The 23106-nt window shown below is 27.0% G+C and overlaps 1 protein-coding gene across 1 annotated transcript; it reads right to left on the reverse strand.

Moving 5' to 3' along the window:
* Positions 1–5804: 5804 nt before the first annotated feature.
* Positions 5805–7320, reverse strand: LOC120070882 (calmodulin-like protein 3). Its single transcript, XM_039022780.1, has one exon. The coding sequence runs from the start codon at positions 6745–6747 to the stop codon at positions 6295–6297; it is 453 nt and encodes a 150-aa protein (XP_038878708.1). The 5' UTR covers positions 6748–7320; the 3' UTR covers positions 5805–6294.
* Between the last annotated feature and the right edge of the window lie 15786 nt (positions 7321–23106).

Below are 23106 nucleotides of genomic sequence, written 5' to 3' on the forward strand. Positions count from 1 at the left end.
TTTAGCATTATTCTATATTTGTAAATACTTTGGATCCGATTGATATATTTGTAATTATCCTTTTTTTCAATACTATGTAGAGCAAGAAACATTTTAATTAGAGGTGTACCTAGGTTGGGTTGAGGGTGTTTTTTTGGATCAATTTGAAAATTATAACCTAACCCTTAAATTTCGAGTTAGGTTGTTAGGTTGTAACTTATTTTTTTCTTCTTGATTGAAAATATGTAAATTATCTACAACATATTATCAAATCTCTATGGTATTTCTTACAAATTGTAAACAAAAACAAATATCATAACAATTTTAAAGAAAATATTAAAAAATTACAAAGTAATCAATGCAAAGTAATCAAACTTTATACAAAGAATATATATATAGATATAGATATATGTTGGATTAAGTCAACCTAATTTTTTTAGCCAACCTGCAATCTAACCCAACCCGATCCAATAACAAAAATAACCCAACCCAATCCTTACTTTTTGAGCTGGATAATCCGAATTATCTGGGTTGTCGGGTCATTTGAGTACCCCTAATATTAATTGGGATAAATTGTAAATTTCATTCACTATAGTTTAGTGAAAGTTTGAATTTATTTCTAATAATTTATAATTATAACTTAGATAACTAGAGAAAAAAATGTTTTTAACAGGAAAAAAAATCATTTTTATTTAAACTCTTTTGATAAAAACTCTTAAAAATACACTTTGAAATCGAAAAACTAATTTAAGTGGTTATTGAATAAAGCATTTTTCAAAATTAAACATTTGAAAAGTTAAAATCAAACACATCTTTAGTCATGTGATTCAATAAGGGACTATTTATGAGGGTTTTACCAAAATTCATTGTGAAGTTTTGTCAACTTATGAAAATTAAATTATAACTTTTAAAATCATATGGACCAAATTCTAACTTTTTTCAAACTACAAAGATCAAATTTGTAATTTAACCTTTTTAATTTTCTTAAACAAGTTAACGTTTTAATTGTTTATTGTATAATTTTTAGCCATGTTAATAACGCGTTATTGCTTTTTTTAGAAAAAAAAAATACATTTTACGTCCGTAGGTTTTGAGTTTAATTACCTTTCGATCATTAAGCTGCAAGATGTTGCACTTTTAGTCTTTAAGTTATGAGTTTGATTTCAATTTCATCTTTAAATTTTAAAATATTATAATTTTAAACTTGAGTTTTATTTCAATTTAATCCCTAGGTTTCAAGATTTACACTTTTAATTTTGATTTTTCATTAAATACTCACTTAAGTTTTTTACATTAATGTTTGTTAATTAATTTAAAATAATTATAAAAGTGGAATTTTAAAGTTAATTTTGACAGTGATGAAAGAATAATGAAATTTAATTAACTATAATTATTTTTATATATTTAAATCAATCAATAGACATTAACACTAAAGGCTGAAAATGAGTGTTTAGTGAAAATTTGAAGTTAAAAGTGTACATCTCAAAAATCTAGAGATTAAGCTAAAACAAAATTTAGACCTCGATAGTAAATTTGTAACATTTTAAAACATAGGGACGAAATTGAAATCAAACTCAAAATTTAATGACTAAAAGTGTAACATTTTGAAACCTATGGACTGAATATAAACTATACCCAAAACTTAGGGACCAGAAAGACGTTTTCTGCCATGTTTTTATGTTTCATGGATTTGTTTACAATATAATGTAAATATTAACTTTGATGTTAAACTATTGAAAATGTGGAAATAATTGACATGTCAACAAAAAATTTAATACTTTGTTTATTATCACTAGGCTTGCTCCCACCTCTAACATTGCTGTTGCTTGATCAAAAATATTATTTTTTAATTTTCTGGTAGAAAACTAAATTGAATTGAGTCTAAACGACCCAGTTTCTCTTATCCTGTCGATGGTCTATTCATTACATTATGTATAGCCCAAGCAACAAGGATAGCGCCTCAATGCGTACAAGGAGATATTGTAGTTTACAACGATGAGGAGAAGAGGGAACATATAGTGTGCAATAAAAAAATTAATTAGGACAAAATAACCTCCGTTAATTTGAACTGAACTTAAATAATTTTAATACATGAACCAAACTAGACCAACTCAACTATAATGAAAAAAAAATCTAACCCAATCAAAATTGTTCAAACTATCGAATTATTTGAACACTCCTATTTAATAATTTTATATTGAATATCGGATAGAAATATATAAAAAATGAATAGCAATGAAAAACAATTTTGAAGGAGTTGAAAAATGCAAGTTGAAAAGAGAACAATTATGAGGTTTGAGTCAATGGTGGAAACATTAGATTACTAACATTATGTTATATATGTTAGGTATTTGATTTGGAAGCTTACATTTTTTGTCCTTTTAGCCACCAAATTTTACCTCAAAGTGTAGATGGACAATGACAAAGTGTTCATCCACATGACGTGGCGATTGACAGTAAAAAAGGAGAAAATATCTAGTACAACAATGATATGAAATATTTTTCATACTATCTCCATTTTTTTTTTATCATAAAAGAATATTCAATGTTGGGTTTTATGTCCTAAAATTCGTAGTTTGTAAACAATAAAACTTATTCTGAAAATTCAATAAGTTGTTATCGAATATATTGTTTTTTAGAATTCCAATAAACCTAAGCCTCCTGACTATTATATGAGTAATTGAACTTTATGTGGAGACATACAAGTGGATCAGGTTCGAGTAAAAAGTTAAAATGATCTATAGTATATGAATAAGGTTTGGTACCTTATTATAGTAACACTATTGGATGCGGTCTACTCTGTAGTTGTTACAAAGAGTTGTAAAGTACTACATACGAAGTGATTCTAATTCGTGCATATTATGACATGAGGAGTGGGGTGTCATGTGCAAATGAGTTTTGTGCAAGATCGGACCACGAAATCAGTCACTCTTACTTTATAACGTTGTTTACTGTTTAAGACTGACTATTTCAAAAGCGATGACCTAGGTAACTTGGCCTTAATCCTGAGCTAACTATAAACTCCTATTTGTTCGAGATTATCCTTTGATCTGCAAACGGTGAGAGTAGACCAATTGTCTCTGCTCAATAAGCCTCCCATTTTGGGATAAGATCGGATGAATAACGGGGGATATAGGGTGCAAGACGGAATTCACTCCTACCCGATTAAGGGTTAGTAGAGTGGTTGTTTCCTTTTAAGTGTTGATTATGAGTCTCGAACAAGAGGTCTCACTCTCTCATTGGTTCGGGAGAGATTCGATTTGTTGATTGGATCACAAATCAATTGTTCATTAGGGAATCAGTGGGACTTAAGGAACATGAGGTAATTTCGAGGGTAAAACAGAGATTCGACCCAGACGTTATTACGAACAACCTGTGAAGGGTTAACTTACTAATCATGGTTATATCGAGTGGACATAATATATCTACGGTGAAGGGAGTTCAGCTATGGGCTTTAGTGGAATCACTCATTAGTTAACTAATGAGATTAGTTCTAATGAGTTTAGCCAATTAATCTCGAATCGTTTGAGCCCATGTAAGTCCGCGAGCTCCTTCTACTAGCTCGGATTAGCTCTAGAGTAGCGTGATAAATTAATTTGAAGTGTTCAAATTAGAATTAAACGAAATTGGAGAAATAATATTTAAATATTTAAAGATGGAATTGTGTAAAATTAATTTAATATTTTATATTAAATTAATTAGAATTATTTAAATTGTTTAAATAATTATTTATTACTTCTATAAAGAAAACTAATTTATGAAATTAATTTTGTAAAATTAATAATATTTCAATTTTATTAAATGAATTTATTTGTGAAATCATGTTTGAGAAATTGAAAAAAAAAAAAAAGAAAAAAAGAAAAAAAAAAACACAAAATGGAAAATAAGTATTTTCCACTATCTTCATCAACTAGCTCACTAACAACCTATTCTCAAGTTTCATTAACTTCAAGTATGAGCTGCATCTCATGAGCAAATCTCTTTGCATGAGTGTCAACACTATATTGAAGAAATTTGAGTGTTTTTGAAAAAAATTCAACCGAAAGAATTTATTTGAAAATTCAAGAGAAGAAATGTATTATTTATTTGGGTAGATTTGAGTGTTTTTGAAAAAAATTCAACCGAAATAATTTATTTGAAAATTCGAGAGAAGAAAGGTGTTATTCATTTGGGTTGCATTCCCTTTATTCGGGCTTATTTTGAGTCCCATGCAACTGGTTTCAAGCTTTAAGGAAGTTCTACAAAAGTATGTTTTGAAACCCATTTATTTCTGTTAATTTTGGCTAAAACATGTCATTTCTGCCAGAATTAATTAGAATGCTTATGGATCTTGGTCACTAATTAGAATGCTTATGGATCTTGGTCACTTCCGTTGCACGGTATGTTCCAACATTTAAAAATTATGTGAGATTTATGAAATAAAATAATATATTATCAAATGACGTGTCAAGTGTAGAATATAAATAATATGTCCTACCATAATACTATAATTTATTATTATTTTTTTTAAAAAAAAGGTCTATGTGACTTAGCAATGTCGCATATAAAGAAACGAATATATTCTTTATAACATTTTTTTTTCTCAGGTTGTTTCTTTTCTTCTTTAATTTAATATGTTTTGTGTCCAAAACTTACCATGTGAGAAATTTCAAATTTTCAATTTGATAAAACAAAGAATAAAATTAGCTGCATAAAATATGTATAGGCTTCCTTCCATATTCACTTCATCAATTTTTCTTCAACACCTCTATTTATTTCATGTAGTTGACTTATTCATTATGTCACGTCGAATTAAACATTACTAGTAATTCAATTGGCTAGCATGATAAATTAACATACAAACAACAATGTTAATAAAGGACCGTGAGTAGGATTTGAGGGGAGTGTTAAATCCACCCCATATTTAATTCAAAGAATTTGTGGATCTCATGATCGAAAAGCTCAATTTTCCTTCAAATGCCGTTCATGGGTGTTTATGTTGTTTTCTTTTCTTTCTTTTCTTTTTTCTTTTAATATAGGTTGAGTATAATAGATTTTAGAATCCAAATAAAAATTCAAGATTATATTTGGGAAAAAAAAGCCTTACTTTCTTACTTCCCACATTTATTGATAACCAAAATTTTTAACATTAAAATAAGTTAGACTTGACATCAAATCTGGGCTCCACTAATAAGTTACTTTATTTAAATGTCTATTACTAAATTATGGTCGTTTCCCCTTTTTTCTTTTTTCTTTTTTCTTTTTTTTTTAAAGAATTAAATAAGAACAACAATGTTAAGAACACTATTTTATAACACATTTGAATAATTTCTAGTAAATAACCAACATTTACTTTTGGTGTGTATAAATATGCCTTCTTTTGATAAATATTATATAAGTCACTGTATACGTCAAACAATAAAAACAAAATAATAATTCCCTCTTAAATTCACACATTTAATAGTAGAGAAATTTGTATAAATAGAAAAATTCAAAAAATATATACACTAGGTCCCAAAAGTGTTTTGATTTCAAAACTTTTTATTATAAAATGTAAATATTTTTAAATACTTTTTATATTTAAAAAGACTCCTCTATAGTACGGGATAAATAAAAATATATTGAAGATTAAATTATCACGATACTTCCTATAATTTGTGCTTTATTTTAATTTGACTTCTATAATTTAATTTAATATACAACACTCTTATAAACAGTGCTATTACCATAAAATACGGGCTAAGATAAACACATAATTTATGTATTAGAAAAAAAATGAATATATGGAGAAAAAAATGACCAAAAAAATTCATTAAAAGAAAAAGAAAAACATCAATCTTACTGAGTTGAGAAGCAAATTATTTTTTTTTAAAAAAAAAAAGGAAAGAGAAAAAAGAAAAGAAAAAAAACATAATAATATTCTGTGGGTTCCCCGACCCGAATCGACAATCAACAATTCACTATCCCTTTCTCCCTCTCTCCCTTCCCTCCCCCAACAATGAAATTCAAAATTACATGGAATATTAAAATTTTTAAAAAAATTAAAAAATAGAGTATTATATTCTCAATACGTGTGGAAAGACAATTGGTTGAAAGAGAACCAATGTCATATGGACACGTGGACAGAGTGCACGAGTAGTCCATGCAACTTTGTGTGTAATGATCAAATCCTTCCTCTTCTTCCTTCATCTCCATCTTCATTTTCATCATCTTCTTTATCTTCAAGGTTTTATATACAGACTCTAATGGAAAAACACCCTCTCTCTCTCGTCCTCTGTTTTTTTGTTTTTTTTTTTTTTTTAATGGAAGGTTTGTGATAAAGTGAGAATGATATCATCAACCTAATGCACTAAATCCACCTCCCTTCATCATTTGCTTAAACTCCTTATAATTAACCATTCCATCTCCATCCACATCCACTTTCATAATCATTTTCTTGCAATCCTCTACAGTTCTCCCTTGTTTAAGCCCCAAGGAAGCTAGAACTGACCTCAATTCATCGACGGTGATGAATCCATCGCCATTCTGATCGAAGACATTGAAGGCTTCTCTCATATCCTCTTCCTCGTCTCGCTCGTCCATAATCGATTGATACAGCTCACCGAACTCGTCAATGTCGACACATCCATCGCCATTGACATCGATTTTCTCGATCATTTGAGTCAGATCTTTGTCGGGAATGAAAATCCCCAAATTCTCCAAGGAGTCGCTTAATTCCTTCTTGGTAATCCGGCCGTCGCCGTTGCGATCGAACATCTGGAACACTCGACGTAGCTCCGTGGGATCCATTTGTAATTACGTGTTTGTGGATGAGATCTCGGGCGGCCGGCGAAGGGCAAGAGGAGAAGAGAAGGAAAAAGCGGGTGTTAGATAAGAAAGGGAGATGGATGGATGGATGGATGGATGAGGGAATGTGATTTTGAGGTTTTTTGGGAATGGAAACAGAGAGAGGAGGAATTAATGTGGAAATTGAGATTGTAAAAAGAGGAAGATCCTGAAGGAAAATGGCTGGCAAATGTTATTGTGGTGGAGCTTTGTTTGGTTGCCGAGAAAATTTAGGAGAGAAATTAGGGTTTCTGAACAAACTTCTAAAACAGAGAGAGAGAAGATGAAGAAGAAGATGAAGAAGATGAAGAAGATGAACCAACGGTTTCAATGGCCAATCCCCCCCTTTTGAAGGCCTCTTCACAAATGCTTCACGCGTTATTTGGGGATATATTTTTTTTAATAATAATTTATATACGTGTTTATTTATTTTTACGCTTTTTGCAAAAAACGCGTACACATTATTGTGGTTTGGTCATTGGTGATGGTGGGTGGATTTGTCACTTAAACTATAATTTCTGTATAATTAGAGGCCTACTAATTTATTTTTCCACTTTTAATCTCATTTATTTCTTCAAAACATAGTTCTAATTTCTACTTTCTCTGTGGTGCTTGTTAGTAAAAAATTTAATACTAGTACAAATTTCTTTAATTCATTATTTCTCACTTTAATTATTTCATGGACCCTACATAATTTTTAAATATTACTATTGTGGTAAATAATAAATGGAGGTGATCTAAAAAAATTTTTATTTCTAACATACTATTGGAGTTCTCTATGGGAGTCTTAATCTCATGGAGATGTCTAAAAAATATATAAACTAATTAAATTAGTAAATAAAAGTTATGATTTTTAAGTAAGATAACATTCTATTCTTTGTATTATATTTATATTAATGATATTTTATTACTCGTGTTTTGTGAGTTTTTGTATAAGATTTTTTTTAGATGATATAAAATATTGATTCACCTTCCATAATATAAATGTAGAAATAATGATGAAAATATGCATATGTCGACTGGAATTTAATATGGTTTGCATTTGGTATTTATTTTTTTAAAAGAAATCTTAGGGAAAAAAAAGGTGGTTGGTAGAGTTTTCATTTGTTTAAACAGAGAAAATATTTATGGTTTTTTTTTTTTTTTTTTGGAGAAAGAAATATTATTTATGGTATCTGGATATTGTTTTTTTTTTTTTAAAAAAAAAAAGTCTTCAGTTTTAAGAGTATTGACTTTATTGTGCTTTTTCCCCCTTAGCTAGCGTTAATTTGGATTTTTTTCGGTTATTTATTTATTTATTTCTTTCTTTTTTAAAGTAAATATTTAGTATTTAATGTTAACCGAAAGTATACATTTTATTGTTAGTTGAGTTAGGTTCACATTACATATATTGATATTTTTTTATTAGACAAATTTAAATATTTTCCTGATTAAATTTAAACTTTATATAACTTGATTTTTTTTCTGTTAATTTATGATTAACTTCATTATTTATCATGTTAATATTTAATTTTTAGGGAGATTTCAAAAATATAAAAAAATAAGAAAAAAATATTTACACAAATAGTAAAATTTAATTATAGTTATGATAGATGTTGCTATCAATATCTACTACAGATAGACGCGGATAGAAGTCTATCAACATCCATTAGTGATAGAAACTGATACAAGTTTATCACTGCTGATAGAAGTCTATCGATGTCTATCATTGATAGAAATTTATAGAAATCTATTATTGATAAAGCCTGATATAAGTTTATCATTGATGAGATTGGTATAAGTCTATCAATGATAAAAATTGATAGAAATCTATCATTGATACTATCAGTGATAGAAACTGATACTAGTTTATCACTTATAGATATAGATAGAAGTCTATCGTTGTTTATCGACGTTTTTTTCTTTTTGTTATTTCTGCAAATAGCTTGACATTTTTCTATCGCTGAAAGTTTCTCTAATTTTTAAGTGTCTTAGTTGAAATATTTTTAAAAGTAAAATGGATTCATTGAACAAAATATAAGAATGTAAGTATAAAATACTAATTCAGTATAATTTTTTATTTTTTTTCTTACCATATATTTTTCTTCTTCCAAAAAAAACCATGAAATTAGATTTTTCGTTTAGTTTATTTTTAAACAAGGTTTTTGTTTTAGTAAAATGTTTTGATTTTTGCATATGCCATTCACACACACACACTCTTTCTAGCTATGACAAATTTCTCCATGCATATATATTTCTTTTTCTCACCAACCTTTTTTCTATATATTTCATAAAAAAAAAAAATCTAATTATCTCCATATTATAACAAATCTCTTTGTATAAACAATTTCAGTAATACTATTTTTTTTTTCTTTCTTTTTCCACTTTGTCCCTTATGCTAATTTTTCTTTGCGACACTTTCCTCTTATTGTACTCATTCTTTAATCTTTCTGATTTGAGAATATTCTTTGCTTGATGCATTAATAAATAGGGAAGTTTTTTAATTAGCTAATATTTTATAGCTCTTATTGTACATATATATAGATCCTAGTTGTTTTCATGGTTATATTATGAAAGCAACATAGCAATATTTAATTGCTAAAAAAAATTGCAATATTTAATTTTTGTCATATGCTAATTTCCAAATACATAAAGTCAGCCTATCTTCTACTGTTTTGATATTATATTCACGATTTTAAACCTTTTGTGTCCATGAAAATGTTGATGTTTTAATTTTATAGAAATTTAGATGAAATTATGAAAAAAAAAGATATATTTGTCAAATCTGGATGCATATTTAAAAAGAAAATTATATATATATATATATATAACGAAACCTAATTTATTTAAATAGATAAATATTTTAGACTTTTTTAATTAATTACTCATATTAGTGACGACTCTGTAACGATATAATCGAAATATCAACGTCAAACCTATGGACTTGTGAAAAAAGTGGTAGATGTGTTGACATGTCAACAAAAATTTAGGTTTCGTTTGGTAATCATTTGATTTTTGGATTTTGGTTTTTGATTTTTAAAAATTAAGATTATGTCTTTCATATTTCTGATAATGATTTGCATATGTCTTAAAACACAAATGGTTGAATTCTTAGTCAATTTCAAAAACAAAAACAAGTTTTTAGGCCCCGTTCGGTAACAATCTCAATTTTTGTTTTGATTTTTAAAATTAAGTCTATTTTCTTGTTATTTCTTACAATGATTTGCATCTTCATCAAGTACGATGGTTGAATTCTTAGTCAAATTCCAAAAACAAAAACAAGTTTTTAAAAGCTACTTTTTTTTTTTAGTTTTCAAATTTTGGCTTTGTTTTTTAAACCATTGATAAAAAATGAAAAACTAAGAAATAAATTTGGAAGTGAAAGTAATGTCTATAGACTTAATTTTAAAAAACAAAAATTAAAAACCAAATGGAACCTTGGTTATTAGTTTTTTGTTTTTGAAAATTAAGCTTATAGACATTACTTCCACCTCCAAATTTCTTCATTTGATACTTAATTTTTATCAATAGTTTAAAAAATCAAGTTAAAATTCGAGAACTAAAAAACTAGTTTTTAAAAACTTGTTTTTGTTTATGGATTTTGACTTAGAATTCAACAATTGTAGTTACGAAATATGTAAATAATTGTAACAAATGAGAAAGAAATAGGCTTGATTTTCAAAAACCAAAAAGTAGAAAACGAAATGGTTATCAAATGAAGTCTAAGCTTGTTTTTTAGTTTTCAAAATTTGACTTGGTTATTTAAGTCATTAGTAAAAAAAAATATTAGAAATAAAGAAATTTGAAGGTGAAAGCAATGTGTATATGCTTAATTTTTAAAAACAAAAAACAAAAAACCAAATAATTATCAAACGAGACTTTAGTTTTTTATTTTTGAAAATTAAGTCCATAAAATACTATTTTCATGTGTTAGACATAATTATTTTGCCATCACTTTTTAAGATATTTTCCAAAATCAAATCAATTTTTTATATCTGATTTTAGAAAATTATGTGCTTATTTTCTTGCTAGTAAAGGGTTAAAACAGGCTTAATACTCCGATTATATTTTATTTTTAGAGAAATGATTTATTTTGACAGATACCCCACAAAAAAATTACTTAAAAATACCCCCACAGCCACTGTAGTAAACGATATGAAATCAAAATATAGTTTATTGGTTAGTTGGAAATATTCTCATATTTTAGTTATGCCCCTCCCATTCCACTCATCAAATGAAAATGATTAAATGGTTCAAAATAACCATGAAATTTTGAAATAGGTTTCAATTATACATCTAACCGTTAAATTTGTCTTAAAAAATTGCCATTGAAGGTTTTGTTTCTCGAAAACGAAGGAAAAAACTCGAGGCAATGGATCACAAAAATTGGAAAACATATAATATCATTTATGTAACGACCCGACATTTCAATATTTACTAACAGTACGTTACCACATGCATGCAGATTTTAGATAAAAATTTTAACCCTTTGCTCCAATAAAAATGAAATGATCTAGAATTAATAAAATTCTATTAAGAAAATTCAAAACATTTGTTCGAGGTCCCTGTAAAAACATAAATTTAAAACTAGATAACATCGAATAACTTGAAAGTTTAACATAAAAGGTTATAGAATTTCAAATACCAAGACTCGTTTCAAATATGAAAAACATGAAAACATGAGCCGAAGCTTCTGTCTGGTCCTAATGGCACAGTTATGGATTCTTCTTGTCATTCGTGGGTCATTCTTACCCTTACTTGAAAAACATATCATGGGCATCGATGTACATTTTATAACATGGCAGTCATGATGATCCATTTGGAAAACAAATCATGATAGTCTAGTGATCCGAAGAAACACAAATCATGACAGTCTAGTGAACCCGAAGGAACACATAACATGGCAATCTAGTGAATCCGAAGGAACACAAATCATAGCAATAGTGGTGATCCCAAATCAATCATAAATGGTGAGCCCGAGGGTTCACAAACATAAGGTGTACACTGCTCGATAGGAGTGCTAACAGTTACCATTAGTCCAACATGCAATACACAACATCCAAATTTCGTATCAAACCATAGACATATTAGTATGATCTTAGTAGCATAATTCATAGGTTTCCAGAAACACCCTCAACAGTCCATCAATTAGCGAACCATACCCACTAAGTGTCGACTTAATTTATGTTTTAACTGTGGTTTTTGGAGATTAGATTATAAGGTATAAAGTTGATGTCCTAAATTCTTAACAAAGACCACGAACCTTACAAAAAAGGTCGCCAAACAATTTTAATATTGTCGGAAAGCACATTGAGAGTCTATAAGACCCAATTTCAATATCAAAACAATATGGGCAAGTCAAAATTTAAACTAAAATTTGATGGATATTCAAGATCTTTCAAGAAGATCCATAAAACACCAAATAACTTACCCAAAATATCAATTCAAGTGATAATGGTGCTAGCAATGGCGGTGGCAGAAATCATAGACGGGTACGTGGGCGTTGCTATCGGATGACGTAAATTGTTTAGGCTAGTGGCTGGTAGTAAGGGGCTTGCATGAGAAGGGTTTGCGAGAGTGAGAGAGAAGGGGGTTTCCGTACAAATTCTATTCATTAGTGGTTACAGACAGACCAAAGTTTTAAACAACAATCCAACTTTTCAAAACGAGACCATATATATCCCGAACAAATTGACTAAATTTCAGCACGATCCAATGGTTCAAACTCCAGCAATTAGTAGTTTTGTGGAAGTTGACGCTGAAAAATCGAACTATTGTCTCCTCTTCGATTTTATGTCTCTTTTCACTCTTCTATAATTTCAAATATCCTAATTATTTATTTTCTTAAAAAAAAATTTAAAAAGATAAATCAAACATTTTATCACAATATCTCCAAGATCTCTAAAGTATCAAATTAATAAATTAATTAACTTCTCAATTACCTTAATTTAGCTCCAAAACCAAATTTAAAAGGCATAAAATCCATCCATTTGATACAAATTAAATCCTTTCAAATATTTAAATCAATTTAAAACCACATAAAATTAATCATCTCCTCAATTATTTTAAATTGGCTCCAAAATTCAAAAACTAAATGAAATTAAAGCCCAACCATTTAAGATAATTAATCACAATTTATCCATAGAAAGTTACAATTTACCACGCATTATTCACGGAGTAAATTTCTAACTTATTAAACACTTAAATTTTAGTGATATACTATCGCTTATTACAACTTAATAAACTTTGTGAACCTTGAAACTCTAGTGACAATTATTAATTTATTATTATTTTTTTCAATAGAAAGGATATATTTTATTACGCCACAAAGGTAGATGAAGAAACATTCTTCACACTCCTAACCCGAATGGAAAAGGGATCGTTTACCTCACATTATTCACACAGTAAATTTCTAACTTATTAAACATTTAAATTTTAACAACCTACTAGACACTTATTAAACGTTAATAAATTTGTGAACCTTCAAACTTTAGTGACCAATTAATTAATTAATAGTAGAAAATAATTTTTGTTATGCGACGAGGGTAGATGAACTCCTAACCCAAATGATCAAACCAAAATAGGATCATACTAACAATTATTAACAATCACAAACTTAAGTATAACTGAATTAATTAAAAATATCATATGAATATCCTTCATATCGAACCAAAATATGATCATGCTAACAATTATTAACAATATCGATGTCAATGTATTACAAAATAAAATGTCATAGAAAAATTTTAGGAAAAAAAAAACATAAAAGCATTTAAAAACTAACGCATGAATATTTTGACATATTAAATAAATTAAAATTCATTTTTATTAATATTTATGTCTATTGTGGATATTCAAATCGACCTTTTTTAGTTAGATGTAACTAGTCTCGTCCAAACTGCACCTAATATAAAATTATTAAATGATAATTTGATTCTTTTTAAAAAATAAATTTTCTTAATTTTTGCACTCCATCATTGTCGTAATGAAAAAGGTTGATTCATCGTCTGTACATCTCCCAATTGTTTAACAAAAAAACTTTAAAAATATTATTTAAAATTATATATTTAGCTGTAAAGATGAAAAGAAACTAATAAATAATTTTTTTTTCTTTCTTCTTTCTTGAAAAAAAAATGTGCCGTTAAGTAAGGGGGTGTAAAGGAAAAAGACCGTTGGGGGAACGTTGATGAATGCGTGAAACGGAAGGAAGAAAAAGGGGGGGGGCCGGCAAGATGAGGAGCTTTTTTTTATGCCCCTCAACGGCCATATAATACTTATATTAACGGGGTTCTGACACGTGTCATCATTTCAACTACGTCAGTTAACTGCTGCTTTCCAAAATTGCCGTTGCTTTATTTAATTTCTCGCTTCCATTGTCATATCATACTTGTTTAAAGTATTGACGACAATAAACGTCTATCTTCTGAAGTCAAATAGTCAACTACAAAATAGTTACCCTTTTTTCCCTTTTTGAGTTTTGAATAATTCTATTTTCGCACAATTTTTTTCAATAATTTGCGTGTTTTGAATACAATAATTAAATTCTAAACTAAATTCCAAATTTTAAAAACATGTTTTGCTTAAAAAATTAACTTGTTTTTTAAAAATTGGTAAAAAGTAAATAACAAATCAAAGAGGTGGAGGGTGTTTATAGACTTAAGTTTTAAATCAAAAACAAAAATCTAAGGCCTCATGTGTTAACCGTTTTTTTTTTTTAAAAAAAAAAATAAGCATATTTTCTCACTTTTTCTTACGACCCTTTGCATTTTTCTTAACTACAAGAGTAGCCAAATTTCAAAAATAAAAATAAGTTTTTAAAAACTTTTTTTTTCTCAAATTTTGGTTTGATTTTTTAAAACACATGTGAAAAGTAGACGACAAAAGAAGTAGAGGTGTTGATTAAAAATTAAGCCTACGAATACCTCTTATACTTCTAGATTCATTACTTTGTTATATATTTGATAGTTTTTAAAAACTAATCCAAATTTTGAAAATTAAAATAGTAGTTTTTAAGAATTTGTTTTTGTTTTTAGAATTTAGCTAAGAATTCGACTTTTTACTTAATAAATATACATATGATTGTGAAGAAAATAAGGGAAAATATACTTAATTTACAAAAAAAAAAAAAAAAAAAAAAAAGATATCAAACGAAGCATAAATGGTTGTCAGATGGGACCTTGGTAAATAAAATCACTAATTATCATTTTAGATTATTCCATCTTCTAATTTGTAATTGTCAAGCTTACAAAATCAACGGTAATCTTTCTAGATCAAGACTTATCATTGTAATAACATCCCACTAATCAATGAAAGTGGAAAATTGAGGTCTCATTTGGTAACCATTTTGTTTTTTGTTTTTGTTTTTGAAAATGAAGCCTATGAACACTATTTCTACTCCTAAATTTCTTCATTTGTTGTTTACTTTTCACCCATGATTTGAAAAACCAAGCCAATTTTGATAACTAAAAAAAGTAGCTTTCAAAAAGTTATTTTTGCTTTTGTAATTTGGCTGAAAATTCAACCATTGTCTTAAGAATGAAACAAATCATGGTAAGAAATGTGAATGATATAGGTTTAATTTTGAAAAACAAAATGGCTACCAAACAAGACCTGAACTATTTGACTATTGAAATAATAATCGGCTTAGCGACGTGTTCGAACTGGCTAAGTTTTTTTTTTTATTTTTATTTTTATTTTTTATTTTTACTGTCACATTATCAATAATTATATAAGAATACTATAAGTTCATCTACCAACCTGAATACAACTCAATTAATTAAAACATATATTTTCGATTTTTTTTCTTAAAAAAAAAAACACATACCTAAAAATATTATAGGGAACAACTATTCACTCAACTTCTCGTTAAATAAGTCATAATTAGTTTGAGAATAATTAATTTTCTATAAAGTTATTGCACATTATTATTATTATTATTCATACAATAAAAATAAGAGTATGTATAAGTTATTGCTGAATAGTTTTTTTTTTTTTTTTTTTTTGGAAACAAATTGCTGAATGGTGTGTTATGGGCTATTATTGATTAGTTTATGTCAAATTAAGAGAACTATTCAAACTTGGAAGTAGTCAATTAATTAATACTAAAAACTATAGATTATTACTACAATGGTAATATTGACATTACAATTAGTTCATTAGAAAGAGTTAAACTAGTTTTATCTTGAAATAAAAAGGAAGTGATAATCGAATCAGATAATCTTTCTACTATTAATCACATGAACGAAAATCTCAATAAACAAAAAAAGAGTGTAGATTGAAGAAATCTGGAGACTCTCATTGCTGTTGGAATCAATTTTCTTTCAATTTGCTAAAAACATAATAGATTTGCTGATTATGTAATAATTTAAAAAAAAAAAAAAAAAAAAATACACTAGATTGGAAGCCACTTCTGTTGAGTGGTTGAATGATTTCCCTCCATGGATTTATAATTTGATTCAAATTTTTCCCTTGAGGCGTTTTAATGTATTTTTTATCTTAAAAAAAAAGTATTTGTTAACATGCAACTCACTAGTGTTCTTTAATATATATATTTTTTATACAACTCACAAAGAGAGAGTCACCAATCAGAAAAAATATTATTTAATTTATGAATAATTTTGAGTCTTCGAATTTTGAAAAATAGATGTATTTGGTTTTTAAATTTCAAAATTTATGTTTTTAATCCTCAAATTTTAAAAACTAAGCTTAAAAGGTCCCTTGAATAATTATTTATTACTATTTTAATAATTATATGACATTTTAAATTAGAAAACCATTTTTATAAAACAACATCTTCTCTCTAAAATTACTTCAAAAAAAGTATTTTTTTTCTTTCTAATTTTAAATATCACATATTAGTTTTAAAATTAAAAGATAACTCAATAACTTATTCTAAAAACTCAGAAACTTAAAAAAAGTATATTTTAAAAATTTAGGGATCAAATGCACGTATTTTTAAAACCCTAAGTATTAAAAAGATATATTTTTCATTTAAAAAAATGTACATTTTTAAAATTTAGAGACGAAACAAACCTATTCTTCAAAACTCAAAAACAAGAAATATAATTTTTCCATTAATTTATTTTACATGATAAAAAAATCTTTATTCGATGACGTAATAAAATAAAAAAAAAAGTTTTAAAATACATGAATTATATTTATCATTTGAGCAATAATTAGCTACACCTAATTTCATGCTCTCCTTCTTTTACATAAATAGAAAAAAAATCATCTTTAAAATAAATAAAAGAATACTACATGATAGTTTTTTATTTAATAGATGTCTGTGGACTGTCATAATTACAGCCGATGCAACATCTAAATATTTTTCTTATTTTTTAGGTTCAAATTTTATTTTATATCTCAACTTCAATGTTTGTTTTAATTTTCTTAAAAACTTTAAAATACTTATACTTTTGTTTGAGTCTCGTGGACAAATTTTCAAAAGCGACACGAGGTTACATACACACACATATTGATACAAATGGAAGGTAACACATTTATTAGGTTTTAAAATGGACTTGAATATTGAAATAGTTGTTTTTACACAAATGAATGAGACAATCAATCAATTAAAAGTTTTAAAAAGTGCAAACACTAAAAAATTTGTTGATTACATCAATATTGCAACTATATATATTGCATATGTTAGCATAAATGAGACAGATCCATATTTGGTTCACCTGCATATGCGTTATTGTTTTTCAGTTCAATCCTTGTTATGTTTTTTTTTAAGCATATCTGTTTCATTTTCAAATCAGCAGTTTGTGGATTCTATTTTAAATCTCTCTATGAGAATCTCTGTTTTCAGCCCAAAAGATCTTTGTATTTTAGTTCTTCATGGGTTTTATCTCTAACCCAAAAGTTCTTTGTGTTTTAGTTATTTCTGGGTTCTGTCTCTAACCCATATGTGCTGTGATTTGATTCGGAGTTTTATTCAGTTTCTATCGTTAGCTTTAGTCAATCGCTTCACAAACTCAAATTGTTTACACTGCCCTGAGGTTGAGGGAAGGTGTTAGCATAATTTATATTTTTTTTTTCATAGTTTATATTTTTCCTTATAGTATTTTTACTTTCTTCCTTTTGTTGGATTTATTCGTGTCAATTTATTTGCCTTGACGTTGTATTCTAGTAAAGTTGATTATTCCATATAATATACAAAATTAATAGCATAACTTTTTTCATATTACATTTAACACCTCTAATGAACAATATAGACCATTTAAGTCAATAAATAAAAGTACATACGGAAATTTAAATCGATGCAATGGGCTAGAGGTATCAAGCCAAATCCATAATTAAATAAGAGAAATTCATATCTAAATTGAGAGAATATGTACCTCCAATAATAAAGAAAATGATAATAAAGTTCCCTATTACAACCTTAGAGTAGCTATTTAATCATAGCCTAACAAGGAAATAAAATAATTAATAAAGACCTATTACTATTTCGTTTATTATTTTTTGTTTTGAAAATTAATCTTATAAACACTACTTCTACCTCTAAAATTCTTCTTTTATTTATTTTTTTATTTTTTTTTTTATTTTTTACCAATGATTTAAAAAACGAATCCAAACTTTGAAAACTAAAAAACAAAGTAGCTTTTGATTTTTTTTTTCTTTTTTGGATTTTGACTAAAAATTCAACCACTATACTTAAGAAAGTGGCAAATGATTGTAAGAAATGAGGATGACATAGGCTTCATTTTCAAAAACCAAAAACAAAAAAACGAAATGATTAACAAATGGAGTCTAATTAATTTGAATATTGATTTAGCTACTTAATTATAACCTTACTACGAAATAAAATAATTAACTAATTAATTCTAAAATAACCCCTAAGCAATATGAAAAACTAAATTATACCAATTATCTTCTAATTTTCTTCATCTCACACAAACACATCATTAGATGCACGGTGATATTTTTTTATAGACACGTGTTGATATTTCAATTGATATTTGTACATTCTCATAAATCTTATGTTGACTTGAAGGATGAATTGACATTTTTATGATATCATACAAAATTCATGGAACATAAAAAAATGAAGAGAAAAAAATCACCTTTTTAGTCCATAGGCTTTGGTCCCTTAAGTTTTAAAATGTTACATATTTTTAGTTCTTAAATTTTAAGTTCGGTTTCAATTTAGTCGATAAGTTTCAAAATGTTGCAGTTTTACCTTTGAGATTTGAGTTCTGTTTCAATTTGGTCCATAGGTTTCAACATTTTACACTTTTGTCATCAATTTTTCATTACATTTTCAATTATTGACGTTAACGTTTCTTAATTAATTTTAAATAATTATGAAGTGGAATTTTAAATTTAATTTTAAAAGTGATGAAAAATAGTGAAATTTAATCTATTATAATTATTATAATAATTTTAGATTTATTAACATACAATAACACTAAAGACTGAAATGAGTATTTAGTAAAAAGTCGATGTTAAAAGTATAAATCTTGAAATCTAGGAACCAACTTGCAACAAAACTCAAATGTCAATGGTAAAATCGTAACATTTTGAAATGTAAGAACTAAATTGAAACCAAACTCAGAATTTAAGAATTAAGTACGTAAAATTTTGAAACTTAAAAGATTAAATATAAACTAGACAAAAAAATCTAAGGACCAAAAATATATTTTCTAAAAAAACAAAAATGTAACTAATTCGAATATAATAGAAATAATAAATAATATTTATTTACTAATTTAAATTTTTATTGGCATTTTTCCTAATACAAAATTGTGTATTCAACATTTTAAACCTTAGGTCTATATAATTTAATTTTGGTTCAAAAGAATAAATGCTAGAAAAATTTGTTATTTAAAGGAAGAAACAAACAAAAAGGCTCCACAATTTGTGGGGATAATAGAGAGATTGTTTGTATATATATTATGTGGGAAATAGCTGGTGCCTTGCAATATGTAAGAAATTTAGAAATTATAAAGTGATTGTTGAAATGGAAATGACAAAGCAAAAGTAACATGAGCTCCACCACCTTTTTTATTTTCATAAGACTTAAACAAACAACTTTGTTAAAAGGTCAAATTGTTGTTCATATACATTATCTAATTTATTCATGCCAGCTTTCTTCTTCTTCTTATTATTATTTTTATTTTATTTATTTCCTTTGACACTTCCCATTCAACATATTGGTTAAAATTTGTAGTTAAAAAGAAATAAAATTTACAGCAAAAATGTTAATATATAATCAAAGTGAAAAAGCTCGACTAAATTGAGTGTTAGGACTAAAATAAGTAAGAGATTAAATAAGAATAAAACTCACAGACCAAAATGGTATTTTAACACAATTTTATCGTAGATTAATAAAAAATATCATATAAATTAATTCTATGTCTATTGATTTTTTTGTGTCCTTCTATTGAACTTGTTTTTTAAATAATTGAACAAGATCTGTTTTTTAATCAAATAGAAGAAAGTTTAATTTTAATGAATGAGGATTATAGGAACTATGACTTAATTAATCAATAAGATTCAGATTAATTTGGCTTAGATTAAACAAAATCTATTTTTAAAATAATTGAACAAAAAATTTATTGAAATCCAACCGAATCACCTAACCAAATAAAATTAGAAAATCCAATAATACAATGTTTCAAATATCTTTTTTTTTTGGCCCTCGCAAGTATCATATTTTTCTACTATATTCCAAAATAACTATATGTCCAACTTTTTAAACAAATTTCAAAATCTTCTATATTGTACAAAGGATCAATGTATACACTGTACATTGTGTAGTAGATTACGTTGATATATGATTTGGTTAGTGATCTAGGTTCGATGAGCCCCATCATTCTAGTTAGTTACTTTGATCGTTCACTCCGAGCTCACTTGCAAGATAGATCGAATGTCATACAAGCAGTTGCTATGTTTAACATGCTCCAATGTTAAGTAAGTATTATCTAGAATATGTCAAGTTGAGTACGATAGAATTACAATACTTTTGGTGGTGGGAGTGTCCCTTTATTTATATTACACTGCCTAACCTTCACGTTATTGGATCTCATATTTGAGACTTTACAATATCTATAAGTGGAGGGTGCTTGAGGTAGGTTTGACAAATTGTCAGTCGATTTGGAACTTATTTACCCCATTTATATAGTCAAAGGGCTACCTTGACTCAACCGTCACGACTCATGAGGCATCCTAACTTTTTTTCCCCCGAAAAATGCAAGTGTGACACGCCTTAAGATGATTGTCACCATGATAGATTTAAAAGTGTCACGGTAGTCAAAATGTGAAATTCTTTGAATACAAGTTATTAAGAATATGATGTCAACATGAGCACGACCCAACACTAATTAACATGTATTCCATTTTTTAAGATCGGAGATTCAAATATCCTGAAAAATAGAACCACCAATTAACTTCACTCGTCCATAATGTCAACTAAAGTCAATTACTAAGATTTTTAAGAAGTGTGACATTTTTCATTTTGGGCCTCCAAAATGGGTCACCTAGACAATTTTCTCACATTCGTATTACTAAGGAAAGTTACATTAATGTATTTTATAGGATAGCTATATATTTTAAATCATTATATAGTTATACTGATTATTTATCTAGCAGTAACAAAACCATATATCTCATCCCTCCTCTCTCATAAAAAGGTTTCTCGAGTCTCTCAACTTCAACAAAAAAATTTATCAAAGTACAATAAAGTTGATCTCCTCTTATGTCCAATCTACTCAAGGTTGTCTTGAAAGAACAATATTACAGGTACATTTAAAGAGAAAGTTGAACTAAATCATTTTGTTATACAATTTTTAAAAAACTAAACGATTAAAGCAAATTTGTCTTCTTTTTTCAATTTTAACTTAGATTTTTAAAAGAATGATAATAAAGTAGTGTTCTTAATAATAATAATAATAAATACTCCAAATAGAACCTAAATTTTACAAACGTAACCGATACAATCAACACAAAATCATTAGAAAAAGAAAAAGAAAAAAAAGGACTTAAAGCAAACTTAAAAAACCAAGAAAAGATGTCCAAAGTGAGTTCTTCATTTGACTTGAAATGAATTTCCCTTATTTCTATGTCTCCACAAAATGCAAGTTGAAGGGAACATGAAAGTAAGATATGTAGGTTTAGTTTTATGCATAATAATTGGGTTTTGACAAAGACATTTAAAAAAAAATCAATAATGTATATTCCAAAGATGAGGGAAAAAAAAGAGAGAATAACAACTGCTGTCAGATGCTAAAGTGACAGCTGGGTGACCACTAGATTTTCCTTTTTTCTTTTTTTTCTTTTTTCTTTTTTTCTTAAAAGAAGTTGGCAATTCCAGAAGATGATGAGCTGTTTAGTTTTTATTGATTCATTTTGAATCCCAACATGGACACCCATTATTTGATTCCTCAATCAAAGCCTTCATTTCTCCTCTAAATATTTAAAATTCTCATGCCATTATTTTGGCTATATAATAAATTACATCAAAATGTAATTAATTATTTCCTCTTTAGTTTTTCATTTTTGAAAATTCTCTCTTTTTTTTTCTTCCTCATTTCATAACCATTTAATTTTTTTTATTAGTTTTTTAAAATAAAGTATATTTCTTCTCTAGTTTTAATTTCTTATAATGGTTTGTTTCTAATTCGTAACCAAATATCAAAAATAAAATAAAATTTTTAAAAATTACTTTTTTAGTTTTTCAAAAATTGACTTGATTTTTTAAAATATCGGTAAGAAGTAGATAACAAAGTAAGATAAAGTTGGAAGAAGTGTTTATAGACTTAATTTTGAAAAAACTGAAAACCAATAACTCATATGGTTAACAAACACGATCTTAATTTTTAGAACTTTGCTTGAATTTAAAAAATATTTTTAAAATATAGATAACAAAATAAAGAAAGTCGTGGAGGGAAGTAATACTTATAAACTTAATTTTCAAAAAATAAAAAAATTTAAATGGTAAGCAAATTATGATGTTGCAATGAATGGATGGTCAGAAGTTTGGATAGTTTCTGGTTATGTGTCTTGTTAAAGTAGATTTTGTCGTCCCTTGAACATACATTAGATTAATATACTTTGATGAGTTAAGATTAAATCAAGAGTTATTACATTAGAAACTAAATTGGATAAATTGAGGTTGAGTCGAGAGTTATATCATAAACTCTAAAACCTAGCGCTATTTAGAGTGTTAGCGAGAGAGAGAAAAAAAAAAAAAGAACTAGGATAGAACATGCTCTTTACATAGTTGTGCAGAATTGTTGATCACATTAAACAGAATAAATATATCATTTTAAGTTAGTTTTCATTGTTTAAAAGTTTAGTTATTTTGCCAATATGAATATATTCAACTGATATATAATATATGCT

The sequence above is a fragment of the Benincasa hispida genome, chromosome 1 (assembly GCF_009727055.1).
Source record: "Benincasa hispida cultivar B227 chromosome 1, ASM972705v1, whole genome shotgun sequence".
Classification (NCBI taxonomy): domain Eukaryota; kingdom Viridiplantae; phylum Streptophyta; class Magnoliopsida; order Cucurbitales; family Cucurbitaceae; genus Benincasa; species Benincasa hispida.

Bases quoted from the DNA above. Each gene is read 5' to 3' on its own strand.
- LOC120070882 (XM_039022780.1), bottom strand. From the start codon at position 6,747: ATGGATCCCACGGAGCTACGTCGAGTGTTCCAGATGTTCGATCGCAAC.